We start from the raw sequence: 23624 nt of genomic DNA on the forward strand, positions 1-23624 counted from the left end.
TGGGCATCAGGCTCATCCTATCCTTCACGGGACGTTCAATTGGGTTTGTGTAGCTTGCAGGCTCTAAGGAGGTTCCTTCTCATCTCCAGGTCTGGAGTCGGTGGGTTCTACTCTCACAGCGGATACTTACCGGTTACTTACGGTTGGCGTTTGGGCATACGTCATTTTAGGGATGGGATCTCTACCTTCCCTCTCCCACATAAACTTGTGTCTTTTTGCCCTCTTTTCAGGCATACTGACCATCCAGGCCATGGCACACCTCAGGCCTTGTTTCTTAAGTAATATTGCATTTCCCACTTGAAGACTCCGATTACAAGTTAGAAGGCTGGCTGTAGGCCAGCCTGTATTTGTGGGAGGAGTCGGAGACTATATAACCCTCCTCCTCTGTCAGGGCCAGGGTTGGGGTTTTCTAGGTGCCCACCCACCCGTTTCCCCCAGGTTATTCACTCATACTCATAGTATTTTTCTTATTCTTACATTCAGGGTATGCCCTCTTTTCAGGCATACTGACCATCCAGGCCATGGCACACCTCAGGCCTTGTTTCTTAAGTAATATTGCATTTCCCACTTGAAGACTCCGATTACAAATGGAAAAATGTAGACTGTCATTACTGACCACTCTCTGAAAATTATAGTTACCTGGCTTTCACATTGACCCTCTGGCTTCAATTTTATGAGTCACTAACCCAGAACAAGTGAGCAGATTAGACCTCCTGACTTTCTTGATTTGCATAACTGTTGGAGGTCAGTGACAGAGAGAGTAATAAAGCCAGAAGGTCACTAGGCCCCTAAACACACCAGTGATCCATATCCTGCAGGGTAGTAAGCACTCGCCTGCTTTGTAATTGCTTTAGGCCTGGCTTAGCACATACAGTAAGTTCTCGCGCAGCAGAATGTGAATCACGCACACACGCTAAAACATTTGGGAAATGGTTAGGGTCTGTTCACACTTTTCCACTTTGTCCAGCAAAACCCTTGCATTTCACTGCATAAAAATGCATGTCTGATAGAAATTCCATTCTTTCCATGTGGCTGCTTTACATCTATGTGGTGCAGTTTAAAAGAGCCACAGCTTATCAGCAGCTGTAGTCCCTATCGGTTACACTGACCAGGTACAAGTGTTATAGCAGTATTATTTGGATCCCGTGTATAGGCATTTTGTTAAAGACTTCTCCTATCTGTATTTCATATGTCAGATATTTTCAATTATTTCTGAAGCCAAAAACACTTTTTTTTTTTTAAAGAGTATGAAATGGAAATGACTATTTGATGTTTCAAATAAAGAGCAGGTACAGCAAAACTAAAAGGAATTGTGTAAGGATGTTGATGTTTAATGGTAATATATTCATGATACTGAATCGTTCCAAGCACAATGCTGATATGTAACATGTATGTTGAATATCACCTGTATGCAATGATTGTTATTAATTAAAGAAGTTTAAAAAAAAAAAGAGTATGAAATGGACAGAACATCTGCAAGGTTTTTTTTTTTATTATTGTTGTCAGTGTCTTCACTAGGTTGGTAAAAAAAAATGTTGTGGCTGTTGGTCAACACTGTCATCAAAAATAGAAAGCGATAGAATATCCAAAATTATGTAGTTGGCACCAGAATCAGAGAGGCTTTTCAAATTTATATATATATGTACACACACACACACACACACACACACACACACACACACACACACTCTCTCTCACACACACACACTCCTGGCTAAAATGAGAATCACAATTTTTTTTGCTTAGAATAAAGATCACGATTCTCACGGTGTAACACCTTCTTTTGCATTATACAAAAAAAATTGGGCTAACTTTATTTTTATTTTTTATTAATTAAAGTGTTTTATTTTTTAATTGCATTTTAAAAAACGCTGCGCAAATACGGTGTGACATAAAATATTGCAACAACCACAATTTTATTCTCTAGGGTCTCTGCTAAAAAAAATAAAAAATATTTTATATATATATATATATATATATATATATATATATATATATATTTTTTTTTTATTTATATATCACGTTTGGGTGTTCGAAGTAATTTTCTATCAGAAAATAATCATTTTTACTTGTAAGCAACAAATGTCAGAAAAGGTTTGGTCTTTAAAGCGGTAGTAAACCCGCAAATTTTTTTTTTATTTTTTTTTAAACCTGCAAAGCAAAAGGCATAATGAGCTAGTATGCACCGCATACTAGCTCATTATGAAATACTTACCTTAGAACGAGGCCCCGACATCTGGCCCGATCCACGCCGAGGGAGCTGACATGCTCCCTTGGCATCTCTTCTGGGTATCGCGGCTCCGGCGCTGTGAGTGGCCGGAGCCGCGATATCGTCACTCCCGCGCATGCGCGCGGGAGATTTCAGTCCGGCCGGACGAGCGCTGCCGGATTTTCACTGCGAGAACCCCCTTGTGCGCATGCGCCGCTGCAGTCAGCGGCGCATACCGAGGGGAATATCTCCTAAACCGTACAGGTTTAGGAGATATTTTTTTTACCTACAGGTAAGCCTTATTATAGGCTTTCCTGTAGGTAAAAGTTAAAAAATTGACCATACAACCACTTTAAATGATTTAACTTCCCTCATCTACACTCTGGAGTTCTTTCCTTTGATAAAATAAGGAAAAGATACTTTGTTTCTACTTATTTTGTAATAAAATTTGGCAGGCTGCCTGGATTTTTTTTTCCAGCTGTGAGAAGTCTCTGCACTTGTTAGAAAGATCGTGACATGCTGTTTTGAAGATCGGGAAGGGAAAAAGATTGCGATTTTGATTCTTAACGATTAAATGATGCAGCTCTAATACACACACACACACACACACACACACACACACACACACACATCAAAAGTATTGGGGCACCTGCTTTTAAACGCACAAAAACTTTAATGGTATCCCAGTCTTAGTCCGTAGGCAGCGGCGCTCTAGGCTTTGTGAGGCCTTAGGCAAAACTTAGACACGAGGCAACTCTTCTAGGATTTTCTCCTGTGGCTTCGGAGAATGGGAAGGGGGTGTCAATGAATTATTCCACATCCACATTGGAAGAAGATTGGGGAGAAGGAGAGAGAGGGGGGCGAGGGAGAGATGAGAAAGGTAGAGATGGGGGAGGGATGATGAGAGTGAAAGAGACAGGGGGTGAGAGAGAGAGAGAGAGAGAGAGGGAGAGAGAGAGAGAGAAGGAGGTGAGAAAGAGAGGGGGTGAGAGAGATCCCTACCCCGGTCCCTGTCTGCAGCCCCTCCTGTGCCCCATGTCCAAATCTGCAGTGCCTGTCTTTGGGAAAGTGTGTGTGATGCTTGGTATGATACTTTCCATGCCAGCAGGGTGTTCATGATGGCCAGCAGCAGGCAGGGTCCATTCTCATTCTGGGTGGGGACAGCGTCCTGCTCCTGGCCGAGGATCTGTTTGCTGTGAGATGGAGTGGACCCTGGCCACCTGCCCCTTCTGCCCAGCTCCAGCCTCGTTTTCCGGCCCCAGTCGCTGCTCACCTTGCCCGCCAGGCCCGGACTTGGACAAAAAATAGGCCCAGGCATTTTAGACTGAGCAGCCCATGATACCGGTCCCTCTCCCGCTCTGCAGCCTGACAGACCCCCGCAGCAACCGGGGGCGGGGGGAAAGGAGGGGTAACCTAGCAGAGCTGCTGGGGAGTTGAGGGGGCAAAAAGAGCACAGGGGTGGCAGAGAGCAGCAGAGGGGGGGAGAGAGTGCGGGGTGGCCAAAAGCAACCCCCCCCCCCCCAGAGCAGGGGGGCAGAGAGCACTGGCAGAATCAGAAAGAATGGGGGGAGGTGGAGAGCACTGGGCCAGAGAGTACTGGGGAGGGGGCAAAAGAGCACAGGGAAAGTGTGGGGTGGAGAGCACAAAGGGAGCCGAAGGGCACTGGGGGAAGTTGAAGAGCACGGGGGGGGGGGGGGACTGGACAGCACAGTGGGGTGGAGTGCAAGGGGGGGCTGGACAGCACTGTGAGGTGGGAGCACTGGAGAGGAGCCAGAGAGCGCACTGGGGGGATCTGGAGAGCAGTGGGGAGGGGGAGCCAGGGAGCACAGGGGAGGGCTTAAGAGCATGGGGGGGACTGGAGAGCACTCTGAGGAGCATGGGGGGGTGGGCAGGGAGAACTGGGAGGGACCAGGGAGCATGGGGGGGGCAGTAAAAGAAGGTGGATAAGAGGAGCAGCGGGGACAGCTGCATATAGAGGAATTGATTTTTCCACATTTCTTCTACAGCCTTCGAACACCTGCAGAAGAAGCGAGCATTCAGCGGCTGCAGGAGGAATATGGAAAGAACAATTCCTCTATATGCAGCTGTCCCCGCCACTTCTCCTATCCATGCACAGACGAGGGCTGCACGGCCGGGCACTCACTTTCTCTCTGGGCAGTCGGCCAGGCTGCAGCAGGCCCTGGGATCCATCCATTGGAGCTCCTCCTTCCCCTTCACAGTCATAGGACAGCTGTCCAAGCACAGCGCCCGTCATTTCAGCCAAACAGGTGACAGTCACTGGTGTCTATGGGAATGTTTGACCATTCTTCCAGAAGCGCATTTATGAGGTCAGGCACTGATGTTGGATGAGAAGGCCTGGCTCACAGTCTCCGCTCTAATTCATCCCAAAGGTGTTCTATTAGGTTAAGGTCAGGACTCTGTGCAGGTCAGTCACGTTCTCCACTCCAAATTCACTCATTCATGTCTTTATTGACCTTGCTTTGTGCCTGATGCGCAGTCATGTTGGAACAGGAAGTTGCCATCCCCAAACTGTTCCCACAAAGTTGGGAGCATAAAATTGTCCATAATGTCTTGCTATGCTAGCGCCTTAAGAGTTCCCCTCACTGGAACTAAGGGGCCAAGACCAACCCCTGAAAAACAATACCACACCATAATGCCCCTCCACCAAATGATTTGGCCCAGTGCACCAGTTTGGGATGAATTAGAGCAGAGACTGCGAGCCAGGCCTTCTCATCCAACATCAGTGCCTGACCTCACAAATGCATTTCTGGAAGAATGGTCAAACATTCCCATAGACACACTCTTAAAACTTGTGGACAGCCTTCCCAGAAGAGTTGAAGTGGTTAAAGCTGCAAAGGTTGGGCCAACTCAATATTGAGCCTTATGGACTAAGACTGGGGTGCCATTAAAGTTCATGTGCGTGCATTTTTGTAAATATTTTATTATCTCTTTTTATGTGACAACACTGAAGAAATGACACTTTGCTACAATGTAAAGTAGTGAGTGTAGAGCTCATATAACAGTGAACATTTGCTGTCCCCTCAAAATAACTCAACACACAGCCATTAATGTCTAAACTGCTGGCAATAGAGTGAGTACACCCCTAACTGAAAGTGTCCAAATTGGGCCCAAAGTGTCAATATTTTGTGTGGCCACCATTATTTTCCAGCACTGCCTTAATTCTCTTGGGCATGGAGTTCACCAGAGCTTCACAGGTTGTCTCTGGAGTCCTCTTCCACTCCTCCATGATGATATCACACACAGATCTGGTGGAAGTTAGAGACCTTGCACTCCTCCGCCTTCCATTTGAGGATGCCCCACAGATGCTCAATAGGGTTGAGGTTTGGAGACATGCTTGACCAGTCCATCACCTTTACCCTCAGCTTCTTTAGCAAGGCATCGGTCATCTTGGAGGTGCATTTGGGGTCGTTATGTTGGAATACTGCCCTGCTGCAAAAGTCTCTGAAGGGAGGGGATCATGCTCTGCTTCAGTATGTCACAGTACCTGTTGACATTCATGGTTCCCTCAATGAACTGTAGCTCCCCAGTGCCGGCAGCACTCATGCAACCCCAGACCAGGACACTTCCACCACCATGCTTGACTGTAGGCAAGACACACTTGGCTTTATACTCCTCACCTGGTTGCCACCGCACACGCTTGACACCATCTGAACCAACTATGTTTATCTTGCTCTCATCAAAACACAGGATATGGTTCCAGTAATGCGTGTACTTATTCTGCTTGTCTTCAGCAAACTGTTTGGGGCTTTCTTGTGCATCATCTTTAGAAGAGGCTTCTTTCTGGGATGACAGCCATGCAGACCAATTTGATACATTGTGCGGCATATGGTCTGAGCACTGACAGGCTGACCCCCCACCCCTTCAACCTCTGCAGCAATGCTGGCAGCACGCATACGTCTATTTTCCAAAGACAATCTCTGGATATGACACTGAGCACGTGCACTCAGCTTCTTTGGTCGACAATGACGAGGCCTGTTCCGAGTGGAAACTGCCCTATTATACCGCTGTATGGTCTTGGCAATATTCTTATAGCCTAGGCTAGTGATGGTGAACCTTGGCACCCCAGATGTTTTGGAACTACATTTTTCCATGATGCTCATGCACTCTGCAGTGCAGTTGAGCATCATGGGAAATGTAGTTTCAAAACATCTGGGGTGCCAAGTTTCGCTATCACTGGCCTAGGCCATCTTTTTTTAGAGTAACAGTTCTTTTTTTCAGATCCTCAGAGAGTTTTTTTTTTTGCCATGAGGTGCCCTGTTGAACTTCCAGTGACCAGTATGAAAGAGTGAGAGCAATAACACCAAATTTAACACACCCGCTCTCCATTCACACCTGAGACCTTGTAACACTAACAAGTCACATGCCCCCCAGGGAGGGAAAATGGCCAATTGGCCTAATTTGGACATTTTGACTTGGGGTGTACTCACCTTTGTTGCCAGCGATTTAAACATTAATGGCTGTGTTGAGTTATTTTGAGGGGACAGAAAATTTACACTGTTATACAAGCTGTACACTCACTACTATACATTGTAGCAAAGTGTAATTTCTTCAGTGTTGTCACATAAAAAGAGATGATAAAATATTTACAAAAATGTGAGGGGTGTACTCACTTTTGTGAGAATATATATATATATATATATATATATATACACATATACACACACACACACACACACACACACACACACACACACACACACACACACACACACACATACATATACACATATTATATATATATATATATATATATATATATATATATATATATAGAATTTCCTGGAACACGCTGGGTTATGTAAAGAGGCAGCACAGTAAAAGCAGTATGCTTTGAAGAAGGATTTCTCTGAATGAAATTACGAAATGAGCCATCTATAGAGAGATGAGCTATCACGCAGACTTGAGTCATTGAGTTCTATAAACAAATAAAACAGATAATTGTTAAGCTACAGCTCTTCCTCCTCCTATTTTTAAGGGAACTTAAAATATTTAATTGCATTCAGGTACAATATTTCATATATATGTGACATAAAAAAATATATATATTAAAATGTGTTTTAGTCCTGACCATGATAAATAAAGTAAATATGTATAGAAGTACAAAGTAGTCCCTTAACCTGGGTGGAACTTTTTACTACGCTGATGTTCGAAATAGCGTGCTTGAGTCACCTTCTTAAAGTATAAATTAACACCTACTCACAGCTATTTTAACTGATGTAGTCTTACTATACTTACCATGGCCTTGGCAGTATATCTGGAATAAATACATGTGCTATTCATAGTGCCTTGTAAAAGTATCCACCCCCTTGGCATTTTTCGTGTTTTGTTGCCTCACAACCTGGAATTACCATAGATTTTTTGAGGATTTGCATAATTTAAATTTACAGAACATGCTCACAACTTTGAAGATTTTTTTTTTCTTATTGTGAAGCAAACAACAAATAGGAGAAAATAACAGAAAAAGTCAATGTGCATAACTATTCACCCCCCTGAAGTCAATCCGTTGTAGAGCCACCTTTTGCTGCTATCACAGCTCCAAGTCGCTTTGGATAAGTCTCTATGAGCTTGCCACATCTCACCACTGGAATTTTTGCCCATTCCTCCTTGCAAAACTGCTCCAGCTCCTTAAAGATTGCTGTGCAAAAGCGCAAACCATCCAACTTGAAGTCTGACCACAGATTTTCTATTGGATTGAGGTCTGGGCTTTGACTGTGCCATTCCAACACATTTACATGTTTCCCCTTAAACCACTCAAGTGTTTTGGCAGTGTTTGGGGTCCTTGTCCTGCTGGAAGGTGAACCTCCGTCCTAACCTCAAATCCCACACAGAATGGTACAGGTTTTTCTCAAGAAGATCCCTGTATTTAGCACCATCCATCCCAGTTTCCCAGTCCTGACTGCTGATGGTGTTCTTTGGGTGATGTGATGTGTTGGGTTTGTGCCAGACATAGCGTTTTCTTTGATAGCCAAAAGTTCAATTTTAGTCTCATCAGACCAGAGCATCTTCCTCCAGACATTTTGGGAGTCTCCCACATGCCTTTTCGCAAACTCAAAACATGCCATTTCGTTTTTTTGCTGAAAATAATGGCTTTCTTCTGGCCACTCCGCCATAAAGCCCAACTCTATGGAGCATATGGCTTATTGTCGTCCTATGTACAGATACTCCAGGCTCTGCTGTGGAACTCTGCATCTCCTCCAGGGTTACCTTAGGTCTCTGTGCTGCCTCTCTGGTTAATGCCCTCCTTGCCCCTTCTGAGATTTTTGGTATGAAGCTGTCTCTTGGCAGGTTTGCTGTTGTGCCATGTTCTTTCCATTTGATTATGATAGATTTGATGGTGCTCCTAGGGATCGTCAAAGATTCAGATTTTTTTTATAACCCAACCCTGACTTGTACTTCTCAAGCATTGTCCCTTACTTGTTACTTACTTGTCCCTTACTTGTTTGAAGAGTTCCTTGGTCTTCATGGCAGTCTTTGGTTAGTGGTGCCTTTTGCTTAGGTGTTGCAGCCTCTGGGGCCTTTCAAAAAGGTGTGTATATGTAATGACAGGTCATGTGTCACTTAGGATTGCACACAGGTGGACAGCATTTCAGTAATTAAGTGACTTCTGAAGGTAATTGGTTGCACCAGAGCTTTTTATGGGCTTCATAACAAAGGGGGTGAATACATACACATATACCAATTATCAGTTTTTTATTTCTGAAAAATTGTTTTATGTATACATTTTTTTAATTTTACTTCACCAACTTGTGTTTTGATCCATCACATATGATTCAGATAAAAAAAAAAATGTAACTAATATTTAACTAAATTCTGTAATGTAACAAAATAGGTAAAAAGCCAAGGGAGCAAATGCAAGGCACTGTATGTTTTTAATTACATAGTTGCAATAGCGATTCAAGCTTCATTGTAAAATAGACTCTAATGAATACAATAGTATTTCCTTTTCAGCGCATGTAGGTTCTAAAACTCAAGCAGCATTACTGTTTGCATTGAGACGTTGGAGCAATTGATATCACACGTCCCAAGCCCCTGTGAATCTGTCCCTGGATTGGACTGCATTGAATGGCCTCTCCATCCACTGTCATGATACCAGTGCTTACATACGGTTCTATTCGAAATGCCAGAACAGGAAGGTGAGTCAAATGGGGAATATCCTGGTCCAGATGTGTTCCCTTCTCCATAGCCATAAACAGTTTAACAATACTTGTCCTTGAGATTCTGGAGGTGGCATAGTACAGGTGGATACACCCTTCACCTGGACCTTTGACCATAGGGGCAGCAAAATATTCAGCCCCCAGGTGAGACTGGTAGAGTGCCAGAACAAGGACAAACTGGTCTTCAATAGTATGCCAGTGACTTGGAATGGGCTGATCCAACGGTACCAGTAGATGATCTTCTAATACTGTGCTGCCTGCTGGAGGACTACCTCCACTGTCCATTTCTGCTGCTGAGGAGCTGGCTGGCAGGAAGGAGAGACGTCCCGAGTAAGTACGCAGTGCGGTCAGCCGCACAAAAGTTCCTACGGAGAAACGGGCATAGCCCATAAACCTGTATTTCTCACTTTCTATGTCAATGTCTGAAATGAGGCCCCAGGCCACACTAAGGAATGAGAAGATCCTCTTTTCAGGCAAGGTGGTCAGGGAGACAATGTCCAGGGGTAGAGGCTGACCCTTACACAGGATAAAAGCACAATTTGAGAGGAGTTTTTTACCTGCAACTTGTTCGTGTCTGTAAAAAGAAAAAAAAATGTAATGCATATATTGTCCATATATCCAAATATACATATATTTGCTTGGTTAGTCTTTTGAGAAAGGTACCAATGACAGATCTTTAGTCTCCACTACAGCCGCTGCACAGCTTGGTCAAGAAACCCCAGCCTGCTGATTGGACAAGGAGGAAACAGCAGCACAGAGATTGTCCTTCTACTCACTATGTTTTTGCCTCCTGTCACTACACTATATCCAGAGCTTGTTTCAGTCAATTGTATTATATACAGTAGATTGTAATTATACATGTTCTCCCCACCAGAGTCTGCCTACGCAAAGGCCTGTATCAATGAGTTGGGTTCACTTCAAGGAATCTACAGATCTCCACCTGCTGCACTTTTTTCTGCCATGATATGTCCTTGGTTTGTTATTTTCATGGCAAACAAGAGGAATAGTCATATACAGTGCCTTTCGAAAGTATTCGGCCCCCTTGAACTTTTCAACCTTTTGCCACATTTCAGGCTTCAAACATAAAGATATAAAAATTTTATTTTTTGTGAAGAATCACCAACAAGTGGGACACAATTGTGAAGTGGAACGAAATCTATTGGATATATTAAACTTTTTTAGCAAATAAAAAACTGTAGTGGTGGTGCGTGCAAAATTATTCGGCCCCTTTACTTTCAGTGCAGCAAGCTCACTCCAGAAGTTCAGCGAGGATCTCTGAATGATCCAATGTTGTCCTAAATTACTGATGGTGATAAATAGAATCCACCTGTGTGTAATCAAGTCTCTGTATAAATGCACCTGCTCTGTGATAGTCTCAGGGTTCTGTTGAAAGCGCAGAGAGCATCATGAAGACCAAGGAACACACCAGGCAGGTCCGTAATACTGTTGTGGAGAAGTTTAAAGCCGGATTTGGATACAAAAAGATTTCCCAAGCTTTAAACATCCCAAGGAGCACTGTGCAAGCGATCATTTTGAAATGGAAGGAGTATCAGACCACTGCAAATCTACCAAGACCTGGCCGTCCCTCTAAACTTTCAGCTCAGACAAGGAGAAGACTGATCAGAGATGCAGCCAAGAGGCCCATGATTACTCTGGATGAACTGCAGAGAACTACAGCTGAGGTGGGAGAGTCTGTCCATAGGACAACAATAAGTCGTACACTGCACAAATCAGGCCTTTATGGAAGAGTGGCAAGAAAAAAGCCATTTCTCAAAAATATCCATAAAAGTCTCGTCTAAAGTTTGCCACAAGCCACCTGGGAGACACACCAAACATGTGGAAGAAGGTACTCAGATGAAACCAAAATCGAACTTTTTGCCCACAATGCAAAACGATATGTTTGGCGTAAAAGCAACACAGCTCATCACCCTCAACACACCATCCCCACTGTCAAACATGGTGGTGGCAGCATCATGGTTTGGGCCTGCTTTTCTTCAGCAGGGACAGGGAAGATGATTAAAATTGAGGGGAAGATGGATGCAGCCAAATACAGGACCATTCTGGATGAAAACCTGTTGGAGTCTGCAAAAGACCTGAAACTGGGACGGAGATTTATCTTCCAACAAGACAATGATCCCAAACATACAGCAAAATCTACAAAGGAATGGTTCACAAATAAACGTATCCAGGTGTTAGAATGGCCAAGTCAAAGTCCAGACCTGAATCCAATCGAGAATCTGTGGAAAGAGCTGAAAACTGCTGTTCACAAACGCTCTCCATCCAACCTCACTGAGCTCGAGCTGTTTTGCAAGGAAGAATTGGCAAGAATTTCAGTCTCTCGATGTGCAAAACTGATAGAGACATACCCCAAGCGACTTGCAGCTGTAATCGCAGCAAAAGGTGGCTCTACAAAGTATTAACGCAAGGGGGCCGAATAATTTTGCACGCCCTACTTTTCATTTTTTTATTAGTTAGAAAAGTTTCAAAAATCCAATAGATTTCATTCCACTTCACAATTGTGTCCCACTTGTTGGTGATTCTTCACAAAAAATAAAAATGTTATATCTTTATGTTTGAAGCCTGAAATGTGGCAAAAGGTTGAAAAGTTCAAGGGGGCCGAATACTTTCGCAAGGCACTGTATCAATTGCTGTCTGAGAAACAGTCCATAGTGGTTCACTTTTAAGAGGATATTTGAGGATTTTTTTGTTCACCATCATATTGTTTTTAGGATTTTATTGATTGCTTTTTTTCTCACCATATGGACGTTTTATCATATCCCGCATGAAAGCGCTTTATTTGCAATATTGTTTGTAACTTAGCACGTTATCACTTTATTGCTGTTGACATAAGGCTATACATTATGTCACCTCTTCACCACCTGTTTAACCCTGTAAAACCTGCATCACCATTCCCATTTACCTAAATGGGTCCACTTGGTGGCATAACTGCCCACTGAATGTGACAAAGGGTATGATTTTTGTGGCCACCAAGCAAAGCATTGTGCCTCTGGCATGTGTGCAATCTTGTCTGGCTGCCATTGCAGTTTAACCAATTGAGGTCCGGGCCATGGTCGAATGTCGGCTACAGCTCGGACCTCAATTTTCGGGAGGCCGTCATAGGATGTCCTTCCCTGTGTACGCTCCCTGCAGGGTGCGTGCTGTGATCACCGAGTCACTGAGACTCAGGTGATCCCGGCCCCTTACCATTTGATCAGCTGTCAGCCAATGACAGCTGTTCACATGATATAAACAAAAGCTTGGTAATCGTTCTTTTCACCGGCTTATGTTAAAGGGACATCAGTCCCGAAGAGGAAGAATCACAGGCACCTCATATGTGCCAATCAGTACCACCTGCCAGTGCCACCTGTTATTGATACCTGCCAGTGCCCACAGTGCCCACCAGTGGCACCTAACAATGCCCACAAGTGCCACCTATCAATGCTCACCAGTGGTGCCAATCAGTGCCACCCATCAGTGTAAGCAATCAGTGCCCATCACTGCCACCTCATCAGTGTACATCAATGAAGGAGAAAAATTACCGTTTTGCAAAATTTTATGACAAAATATAAAAAATAAAAATAAAAAATGTTTTAAATTCTGCCTTTTTTTTTTTTTGTTAAAAAAATTGAAAACGACAGAGGTGATCAAATACCACCAAAAGAAATCTCTTTTGTCGGGAAAAAAATGATAAAAATTTCATTTGGGTACAGTGTTATATGACCGCGCAATTGTCATTCAAAGTGCATCAGCGCTGAAAGCTGAAAATTGGTCTGGACAGGAGGGGGGTTTAAGTGCCCAGTAAGCAAGTGGTTAAACAAGATCAATCTTTACTATATTTACTGCCCCCTATGTGACAAAGTACATGTACTATTGTATCCTGTGTACCTAGGTGCTTCCTAAGTCTGGTTCTTGTCTTGGCTCTGAGCACAAGATGTGGCAAGGGGTATGCAGACAGGAGACTGAGGGCTGATTTACTCTAGGAACCGCATGTGAATCGTACAAGAATGCTGTGCGGTTCCTGTGGGATTCACATGCAGTTCTGCGCACTACAATTTCAGCCCATTTATTTTAAATGTTACTTGGTGCATTTAGGGTGTCATTAACTTAATGATCACACCCCCTGCAGATGACAAATGAAGGGCATTTTGAACACAGTGCGGGACATGCACACAGAACGTGGGTTTCCCACACCGTGTTCTGGAGTGAACCGGCCCTGACACATCCCCCTATATCCCTCTTGTCTTAGAAAAGTGCTCTGAGCTGAGACAAGCTGTAATTACTGTACGACAGATCTCTCTTTCCAAGCTGTTGTAGGATTTGTGGGGGCAGGTTGGACTTGGGAAACACCTCGCAACATGGTTTATAGCACTACATGTACTTTGTCCTATTTGGGGCAAAACAATGTAATGAATTGTAATGGCAGTTACTCTTTTAAAGGGGGTCATAAAACAGCAGCAAGTGTAAACTAGGCCTTAACCACTTGCTGGGCACTAAAACCCTCTTCCTGCCCAGACCAATTTTCAGTTTTCAGCGCCGTCACACTTTGAACAACAATTGCGCAGTCATGCTACAATTTAACCAAATGAAATTTTTATCATTTTTTAACACAGATAGAGCTTTCTTTTGGTGGTATTTAATTGCTGCTGGGTTTTTTTTTTTTGCTGAACAAAAAAAGAACTGAAAATTTTGAAAAAAACAAAACTGTTTCATAGTTTGTTATAACATTTTGAAAACAGGTAATTTTTCTCCTTCACTGATGTGCACTGATGAGGCTGCACTGATGGGCACTGATAGGCGGCACTGATAGACACCACTAATGTGCACTGATAGGTGGTACTGATGCCACCTACAAGTGCGCATTAGTGCTGCCTTATCAGTGTCCGCACTTATCGGCACTGAGAGGTGGTACTGATGAGTGGCACTGATGGGCGGCACTGCAGGGCACTAGTGACACTGATAGCCAGCACTGATCTGTGACACCGATTATGAAACACTGATGGGCATTGATTGCTGACACTTGTAGGTGGCACAGTGGGCACTGGCAGCTGACACTGGTGGCACAGAAAATGCAGCCGCAGCTTTCTGTGTGAGGGACCGATGTCCCTCTGACAGAAGCTGGTGATCGGTATTTATTTTGCTGACAGCGTGTTTACATCACGTGATCAGCAGTAATTGACAGCTGATCACGTGTTAAGGGGCCGGGATTGACCCCTTACTCGGATCTGTGATCAGCCAAGTCCCATAGACTCAGGGATCACAGAGCGCACTGCGTGTGACCCGCTTGCTCGGGAGGATGTCCATGGACGCCCTCCTGGCAATTAAGGCCTGCGCTGCAGCCGTCTTTTGGCTATAGCATGGATGGCACGCAAATGTCTAAAAGTTTACCCAAAATTGTATACAAGCCGGCATGTGAATGAAGCCTGCCTTTTAGTTACACAAAGCCACAGGTTTTCAGTGTGCATCATTACAACCTTCTTGAGGGTACCGTAGCTGAGGTGAAAAATTAGAGGGAAAAGAGAAACATCAGCATACTAGTCAGCACCAGTTTGCAAAAGTGTATTTGCTTTGGAAGAATGAGTTGCCTCTAACGTTGGGTGTCCTAAGCGTGGATGTTGCTGTGCTATTAAAAAATATTGGAGTCGTTTTGACATTTTAGAATGGGGTGCCTCAAGACTGTCCATCATTTTTAAAGGGTGCCTTGACTGAAAAAGGTTATTATTATTATTTATAATAAATAGGTTGAGAAATACTGAGCTAGAGGACTGGAGCAACTGAGGGGTGCTTTGAGAATGCCTGCTCCTCCACTTTGCTATCTATAGGTACCATAATACATGAAGACCATAGCTCCCAACTGTCCCAGATTTGGAATAAAGTCCCTCTTTCCTCCTCATTTGTTCCTCATTTTGTTCTGATCTATAAAGTTGTATATAAAATGTACTGGCTGTCTTTCAAATAGAGTTTCCCAGTGCTAAACCTTTCATCCAAATTCTAAAATGCTTCATTGTTATATTGCAACAGCCAATATAAAGGAATAGTAGTGGTAAAAAAAAAAGGCAGCTGTCATTTCCGAGCCATGCATGTGTATTTTCAGCACAATACCGAAATAGGAGGTAAGGTCAGAAGTTCAGCAACAGCCTTACACCACAAAACATAGGTACCCATCTGCTGTCACTGATTAGCATGTCCCTGGAGGAAGGAGCATGGACTGTACATCAATACACAGACATGTGGGAGGTGGAGCTTTATATATCATCCCATGAATCATGTGCTGATAAGATGGCCCGGGTGACTGACAGAGCTCTACAGATCCTTCTAGGTTGTGATAAAAACATTAACAATGGGAAATTGTATTGTGCTTGTATGCACCCCATTGTTGAAGATACTCAATAAAAAATTTTTTTTTACAAAAAGGGGATGTTCTAAAATGTATATATATATATTTTAGACCTCATGCACACTGTATGCTGATACTTTTTTCTCCTACAGTTTAGCAGCAGCAAAAACGTGGGCGTTCACGTGTTAATACATTCTATTGGTCAGAGTTTTGGTCATTAGAATGCATTAATGGGACACTAAAGGTTCGTGGTTTTTTTCACATAAATGCATTAAGGCGAAAAAACACCTGTCCGTGACGGGCCCCCCGTTTTACTTACCGGAACCCTCAAAATTGTCCCACTGGGATGCGCTCTCTCTCTCTGCAAGGGGTTCTCGGCTCTGGATTGGATAGATTCATAGCAGTGTAGCCATTGGCTCCTGCTGCTGTCAATGAATTTCAATGAAGTGGCTGCCGGGGGCGGGGCCGAGTCCTGCATTCAGTGTCTATGGATGCCGAATGCTGGACTCGGGAGCGTACCCGCAAAGTAACCCCCTAGGTGACGCTTCTCCCAGGGGGTTAGAGAAGAGAAGGTTCGGGGCCACTCTGTGCAAAACGAGCTGCACAGTGGAGGGAAGTATGATATGTTTGTTATTTAAAAAAAGAAAAACCCGAACCTTTAATGTCCCTTTAATGCGGGAACGTGACTCGCGGTAATGTATGTTAGTGAGCGTTAACTAGCGTTCTGCCTGTAAACTCCCTTGCCACAACTTCTGAAAACTCCTATTGTGTGGATGGATACGTGGGCTAACATGGAGGGGGATGTACAGGCAGAGATAAAAAAAAAAAAAAAAAAGCTCAAATGCTTAACCACTTCCTGAACGGCGCACGACGATGTACGTCGGCAGAATGGCACGGGCAGGCAAATTGGCGTACAGGTACATCCATTTGTATTTGCCGCCCTGCCAGCGCATGCTGGTCGAGGCCCCTGTGAGTCCGGTCACGGGTCCCGCGGGCCCGATCGCCGCAGCAATACCCGTGATCGTTTCACGGGGAGGCTGAACAGGGAGATGACGATATAAACGACATCTCCCCGTTCTGCCTAGTAACAAGTGACACTGATCTCTGCTCCCTGTGATTGGAGCAGAGATCAGTGTTCACTAACACACAGCACAGCCCCCCACAGCTTGTAACACGCCCCTAGGACACACTTAGCCCCTACACTGCCACCCCCTGGTTAACTCCTTCACTGCCAGTGTCATTTACACAAGAATCAGTACATTTGTACTGATTGCTGTATAAATGACAATGGTCCCAAAAATGTGTTAAAAATGTCCGATGTGTCCGCTATAATAATGTCGCAGTCACAATAAAAATCGCTGATCGCCGCCATTACTAATAAAAAAAAATGATTAATAAAAATGCCATAAAACTATCCCCTATTTTGTAAACACTATACATTTTGTGAAAACCAATCAATCGCTTACTGCGATTTTTTTTTTACCAAGAATATGTAGAAGAATACGTATCTGCTTAACTGAGGAAAAAAAATGTTTTTTTATATAATTTTGGAGGATATTTATTATAGCAAAAAATAAAAAATAATGCGCTTTTTTCAAAATTGTCGCTCTAATTTTGTTTAGAGCGCAAAAAATAAAAACCGCAGGGGTGATAAAATACCACCAAAAGAAAGCTCTAGTTGTGGGAAAAAAAGGACGTCAATTTTGTTTGGGAACCATGCCGCACGACCGCGTAATTGTCAGTTAAAGCGACGCAGTGCCGAATTGCAAAAAGTGGTCTGGTCTTAAGCCAGCAAAATGGTCCGGTCTGAAAGTGGTTAAAGAAACAGCTTTTTTGAGCTGTAGTGTGCATGAGGCCTTACTGTTTAACCCCTTCATGACAGCAATTTGCCCATATACAGTGCCTTGCGAAAGTATTCGGCCCCCTTGAACTTTTCAACCTTTTGCCACATTTCAGGCTTCAAACATAAAGATATAAAATTTTTATTTTTTGTGAAGAATCACCAACAAGTGGGACACAATTGTGAAGTGGAACGAAATCTATTGGATATTTTAAACTTTTTTAGCAAATACAAAACTGAAAAGTGGTGCATGCAAAATTATTCGGCCCCTTTACTTTCAGTGCAGCAAACTCACTCCAGAAGTTCAGCGAGGATCTCTGAATGATCCAATGTTGTCCTAAATGACTGATGGTGATAAATAGAATCCACCTGTGTGTAATCAAGTCTCTATAAATGCACCTACTCTGTGATGTGTGGTCTCAGGGTTCTGTTGAAAGCGCAGAGAGCATCATGAAGACCAAGGAACACACCAGGCAGGTCCGTAATACTGTTGCGGAGAAGTTTAAAGCCGGATTTGGATACAAAAAGATTTCCCAAGCTTTAAACATCCCAAGGAGCACTGTGCAAGCGATCATTTTGAAATGGAAGGAGTATCAGACCACTGCAAATCTACCAAGACCTGGCCGTCCCTCTAAACTTTCAGCTCAGAGAAGGAGAAGACTGATCAGAGATGCAGCCAAGAGGCCCATGATCACTCTGGATGAACTGTAGAGAACAGCTGAGGTGGGAGAGTCTGTCCATAGGACAACAATCAGTCGTACACTGCACGTATCTGGCCTTTATGGAAGAGTGGCAAGAAGAAAGCCATTTCTCAAAGATATCCAGAAAAAGTCTTGTCTAAAGTTTGCCACAAGCCACCTGGGAGACACACCAAACATGTGGAAGAAGGTGCTCTGGTCAGATGAAACCAAAATCGAACTTTTTGCCCACAATACAAAACGATATGTTTGGCGTAAAAGCAACAAAGCTCATCACCCTCAACACACCATCCCCACTGTCAAACATGGTGGTGGCAGCATCATGGTTTGGGCCTGCTTTTCTTCAGCAGGGACAGGGAAGATGGTTAAAATTGAGGGGAAGATGGATGCAGCCAAATACAGGACCATTCTGGATGAAAACCTGTTGGAGTCTGCATAAGACCTGAAACTGGGGCGGAGATTTATCTTCCAACAAGACAATGATCCCAAACATACAGCAAAATCTACAAAGGAATGGTTCACAAATAAACGTATCCAGGTGTTAGAATGGCCAAGTCAAAGTCCAGACCTGAATCCAATCGAGAATCTGTGGAAAGAGCTGAAAACTGCTGTTCACAAACGCTCTCCATCCAACCTCACTGAGCTCGAGCCGTTTTGCAAGGAAGAATGGGCAAGAATTTCAGTCTCTCGATGTGCAAAACTGATAGAGACATACCCCAAGCGACTTGCAGCTGTAATCGCAGCAAAAGGTGGCTCTACAAAGTATTAACGCAAGGGGGCCGAATAATTTTGCACGCCCCACTTTTCATTTTTTTATTCGTTAAAAAAGTTTCAAAAATCCAATAGATTTCGTTCCACTTCACAATTGTGTCCCACTTGTTGGTGATTCTTCACAAAAAATAAAAATGTTATATCTTTATGTTTGAAGCCTGAAATGTGGCAAAAGGTTGAAAAGTTCAAGGGGGCCGAATACTTTCGCAAGGCACTGTAGCTGCAGGGCAGGTGGGCCTTGATCAGCTACCACATAAGGTGTATTCAAAGTATTCAGACCCCCTTCACTTTGCTCAATTTTGTTATGTTGCAGTCAGATGCTACAGTTGTTTAAGTTAATTTTTTTTCTCATTAATCTAAACTCAGTACCCCAATTGCTTGAACATCACATTATTCTGGATGCACCAATAAAAGGTTTAGGAGATATCCCCTGTATTAGCATGTGCCAACGTCATTGCACACTGAAGCAATGGTTCGTTTGTGCTGTTGCTTCAGCTGACGTGCCATCAACGGCGGCTCCCACACGCATTCATGGGAGTAACGTCATCGCGGCTCCAGCCAATCACAGTGTTGGAGCCAACGATACCCAGAAGTAACTCCGAAAGACATGTCGCAGGCCAAAGCAGTGTGCCGGGACTGCTGCAGGGGCTTCAATCTAAGGTGAGTATATCATAATGAGCTAGTATGCTATGCATACTAACTCATTATGCCTTTGTCTAGAGTATGTCTATGGGAATGTTTGACCACTCTTTCAGAAGCAAACTTTTGTTTCATCGGGTTGAGGCCAGGACTCTGTGCAGGCCAATCAAGTTCCTCCACCCCAAACTTGCTCATCCATATCTATATGGACCTTGCTTTGTGCACTGATCGGCAGTCATGTTGGAATAGGAATGGGCCATCCCCAAACTCTTCCCACAATGTTGGGGGTATGAAATTGTCTAAAATGTCCTGGTATGCTGACGCCTTAAGAGTTCCCTTCACTGGAACTAAGGGGCCAAGCTCAACCCCTGAAAAACAACCCCACACCATAATCTCCCCTCCACCAAATGATTTGGACTAGTGCACAAAGCAAGTGCAATGCGTATCATAACATGTGTTGGAGTGCCATTCAGTTAAATGGCATCATATTGCACCAATGCGTGCATTGGTGCAATATGATGAATTATGAGAATTATGGCCCTAAGAACTATTGCTCTCACGTCGATGTTTGCAATACTACCTCATATGTGTGGTGCAATTTATGTTTACATACATGTGCAAGCCAATGCTGCACATTTGAATTGCAGTGTGTTTGCGAGTGCTATAATTTTGTTTCATTATTTTTATTTTATAACTTTTTTTTTTATTCTTTATTTAAGTTTATTGCAGTTTCAAGCCCCCTATGTGATAGCATAGGGTAGATGACAGGTACTCTTTATGGAGATATTGGGGATCTATGTGCCACAGGGATCATGGATGCAATGCACAGGCTCCTGCCGACAATTTTCCAGTCTTTAGGTCCATATGGACTTAACCGATTTGGGGAAGGAGGAAATAAACACTAAACTGCAGGTACGGTGATATCACCACACTTGTGCTTCATTAAGATCTACATGTTCCTTTGCTGTGGTAGCAGATGGGACTTTTAGTCTTTCCATTCACAGATCCTTCAGAATTGATCTGTTAATGGATACCACAGCTGGGACCGGGCATGGCTTTTACACTTTTTTCCTAAAGCCCTTACAATTAGAGTAATCTACTGTAAATCGAAAAGGGCTGTGGGCCAAACTAGGCATGAATATTGACTGATAGTGCTTTCACTGATGGCGACACCTAAGAAGACAGCAGCAACAAGGGTGACACTGCAGAGATTTCACTGCAGAAGAAAAATCGTTATCATCCGGTCAAAGTGTTTATCCAGTGGTTCTACTGGCAGGGTCAACAAGTAATCATGAAATGTTACAAGGGGTTCATAGAAAAAAAAAACAGTGGCCCCCAGTCGGTCACCAGCCCTGCACTTACCCCATCTAGGTTGCGGTCAGCACTTCCTTCGGGCTTTACCAGTGGCGGCCCGTCCAGACGGATGCATGGTTTCCATTTATTTTTTTTTTTTAAGCACATGATTAGAGCCTGAGACTCCAATTGGCTTCACCCTGTGTCTCCACCTCCTTGGCTTCACGGCAGCTTCCCCTGCATCTCTTCCTCCTCGGCGGCCAATAGAATCACTTCTGTTCTCGGGTCTCAGGACCGGCTTCCCGATTGGTCGGGAGGAAAATTAGGAAGACAATAGCGAATATTAATTCACTACTATGACACAACTGGGTGGGCTCAGAGCGCTCCGAGCCCACCCTTTTTTTAAGCCAATTAGAGCTTCTGGTTCTAATCATGTGCTAAAAAAAAAAAAAAAAGATTAGGAGCTGGACGCTTGGATTAGCGGGGTGGCACCCCTGCACCCCATATGGACAGGCCACCACTGGTAAAACCTGAAGCCCAATATTACTGGCCTATATCAAATACGTGAATAGTTTGACCATTCTACTTACCCAGAATAATAATTGATAGATGCAGCTAGAGCATTTCCTGAACCACCTGGAAGGACAGCAAGGGGCTTTTTAATAGCATCTGCCCAATCTTGTCGTGCCATTAACCCATTAATGACCTGGTAATAAAAGCGTAAAAATCATAGTTTAGGCATGAGACTCAAACTGACAAATGAAGTCAATAGTAAATAAAATGTTAAATTGGATACCTCATGTAGGAGTCCATCTCCAGACATTACTGCAATCACATCCCAGCTAGACAGATCCCGGTCACGTACCACCTCATATGCCTGGTTGGGCCTCTCTGTCAATTTAGGAGACATAAATTAGTTCTTGGTAAGCAATAAAGAAATCACGCTCCATTGGGTATACAGCATTTTGTGTCAGTTAACATTTAAACACCTGTTTAACATTGCTCTAGAGTTTTGTTTATTTTGCCCAAGGTACATGTAAACTGAGATGCTCTGCCCTAACAAATGTTCCCTAGACAGGAAATGAGGGTGAATTTCCTTAATGGGGACACCGTAATAAAATCCTGACAGAGTTCTCAGCCTAACCCCATATTATCCAAACCTCTATCCACTAAATTAGTATAGCTGGAGTTCCTCTTAAAAGTAAACCGTCGGCAGACAGACAAATACAGGGGCTGCTATATCTTGCCTCTTTTGCAAATTGCTAGCTGACTGACAGTTATGCTAAGCCATTGAATTCTATATTCAGATATCCTTTTTTGCATACTTGTTCCAGGTCAAGTGACTTGACGTATAAAAGCCAAGCAACTAGAAATTTTAGGAGAGGTCAGCAGTAAAATACTCCATATTTCCCCTCTTTACTAGATGCCTAGGTCAAATTTAGCAGTGCCAGCGTTGGACATTTAACGCGACAATAACTATATGACTAATTAGCACACCTAAATGATTGTTTTTATTTATTTATAATAGCTTAAAGTGGATGTAAACCCACTCTCATCCTTTCTAAACTACTGCAATATTGGTTATCTAGAAGGATATACATGTCTCCTGCATGTATACTTATCTGTCAAATGTCTCCCCTCTGTCTGCTATGAGACCCAAAAAACTGCAGATTTTGTGGGTGGGTCTGTTTTCCAGGGCTCAGTGGGTGGAGTCGTGATGTCAGTAGACTCCCCGCCCACCTCTACACTCCCCTTATCAATATGCATTTTCTCCTGTGTATTTCTTACACTGAACTTCTGCTATGATCACTAACATCCAGTCAAAACCCAGAAAAGTCCCCACATGACTTCAGCATGCCAAATCATGCTGAGGTGTGGAACAGCCAATCCTTGCAGAGCAGCAGAAGAAAGGAGTGGGAGGGAATTAAAACATAATGCATGTCTCTTAGGCTAGTGCACGAGATATGTAAATAACCTGTCACTCACAGCAAGGGGGAGGATTTGACAAAGTTTTTCTCTGTTTGTCAAGATTTATCTCACTGAACAATAAAAGAGGATTGCTCAGAGCTGGATTAAAGCGGAGGTCCACTCTAAAGTGGACCTTCCGCTCATTGGAACCCTTCCCCCCTCCGGCGCCACAATTGGCACCTTTCAGGGGGGAGGGGGGTGCAGGTACCTGTATAGTACAGGTATCTGCACCCACTTCAGGCGTAGATTCTGTAGAAAGTATGCCCCTTTCCGCAGAATCTACGCCCCTTTTCGAAGGTCCCCCACTGCCTGCTGGGAAACACACGGATCCCAGAGACAGCGGGGACCATCCTTATTGCGCAGCACGACTCGAGCATGCGCAGTAGCGAACCGGAAAATGAAGCCGAAAGGCTCCATTTCCTGATTCCCATACCCAAGATGGCGGCGGCAGCACCCGAGAGATGATTGAGCGGGCGCGCTGGGCAGGTAAGTGTCATTATTTTAAAAGTCAGCAGCTGCAGTATTTGTAGCTGCTGGCTTTTAAAAAAAAAAAAAAAGGCGGACTCCTGGCGGACTCCCGCTTTAACTCTTTGTGGTAAGACTGGGCTCAAATGATAGGAAATTTTATACTCTACATTATGATATCAAAAGAAAATAAAAATAATTTGGGTTTACATCCACTTTAACTGTATCTGAC

General features: G+C 43.7%; 1 protein-coding gene across 2 annotated transcripts in view; it reads right to left on the minus strand.

Annotated features, from left to right (window-relative positions):
- Positions 1-7627: 7627 nt before the first annotated feature.
- The window catches only part of SPHK1 (sphingosine kinase 1), a 72260-nt gene continuing 56263 nt past the window's right edge, over positions 7628-23624 (minus strand). For both annotated transcript variants that reach the window (XM_077459308.1, XM_077459307.1), the window contains 3 exons: positions 21756-21850; positions 21550-21665; positions 7628-9958 (listed from right to left, as the gene is read on the minus strand). In XM_077459308.1, the coding sequence (XP_077315434.1) occupies positions 9208-9958; positions 21550-21665; positions 21756-21850 (962 nt within the window). In that variant the 3' untranslated portion in view covers positions 7628-9207. The remainder of the gene's footprint in view (positions 9959-21549; positions 21666-21755; positions 21851-23624) is intronic.

Source organism: Lithobates pipiens, unplaced genomic scaffold (assembly GCF_037356315.1).
Source record: "Lithobates pipiens isolate NorthernLeopardFrog02 unplaced genomic scaffold, aLitPip1_a1.2 Scaffold_28, whole genome shotgun sequence".
Classification (NCBI taxonomy): Eukaryota; Metazoa; Chordata; class Amphibia; order Anura; family Ranidae; genus Lithobates; species Lithobates pipiens.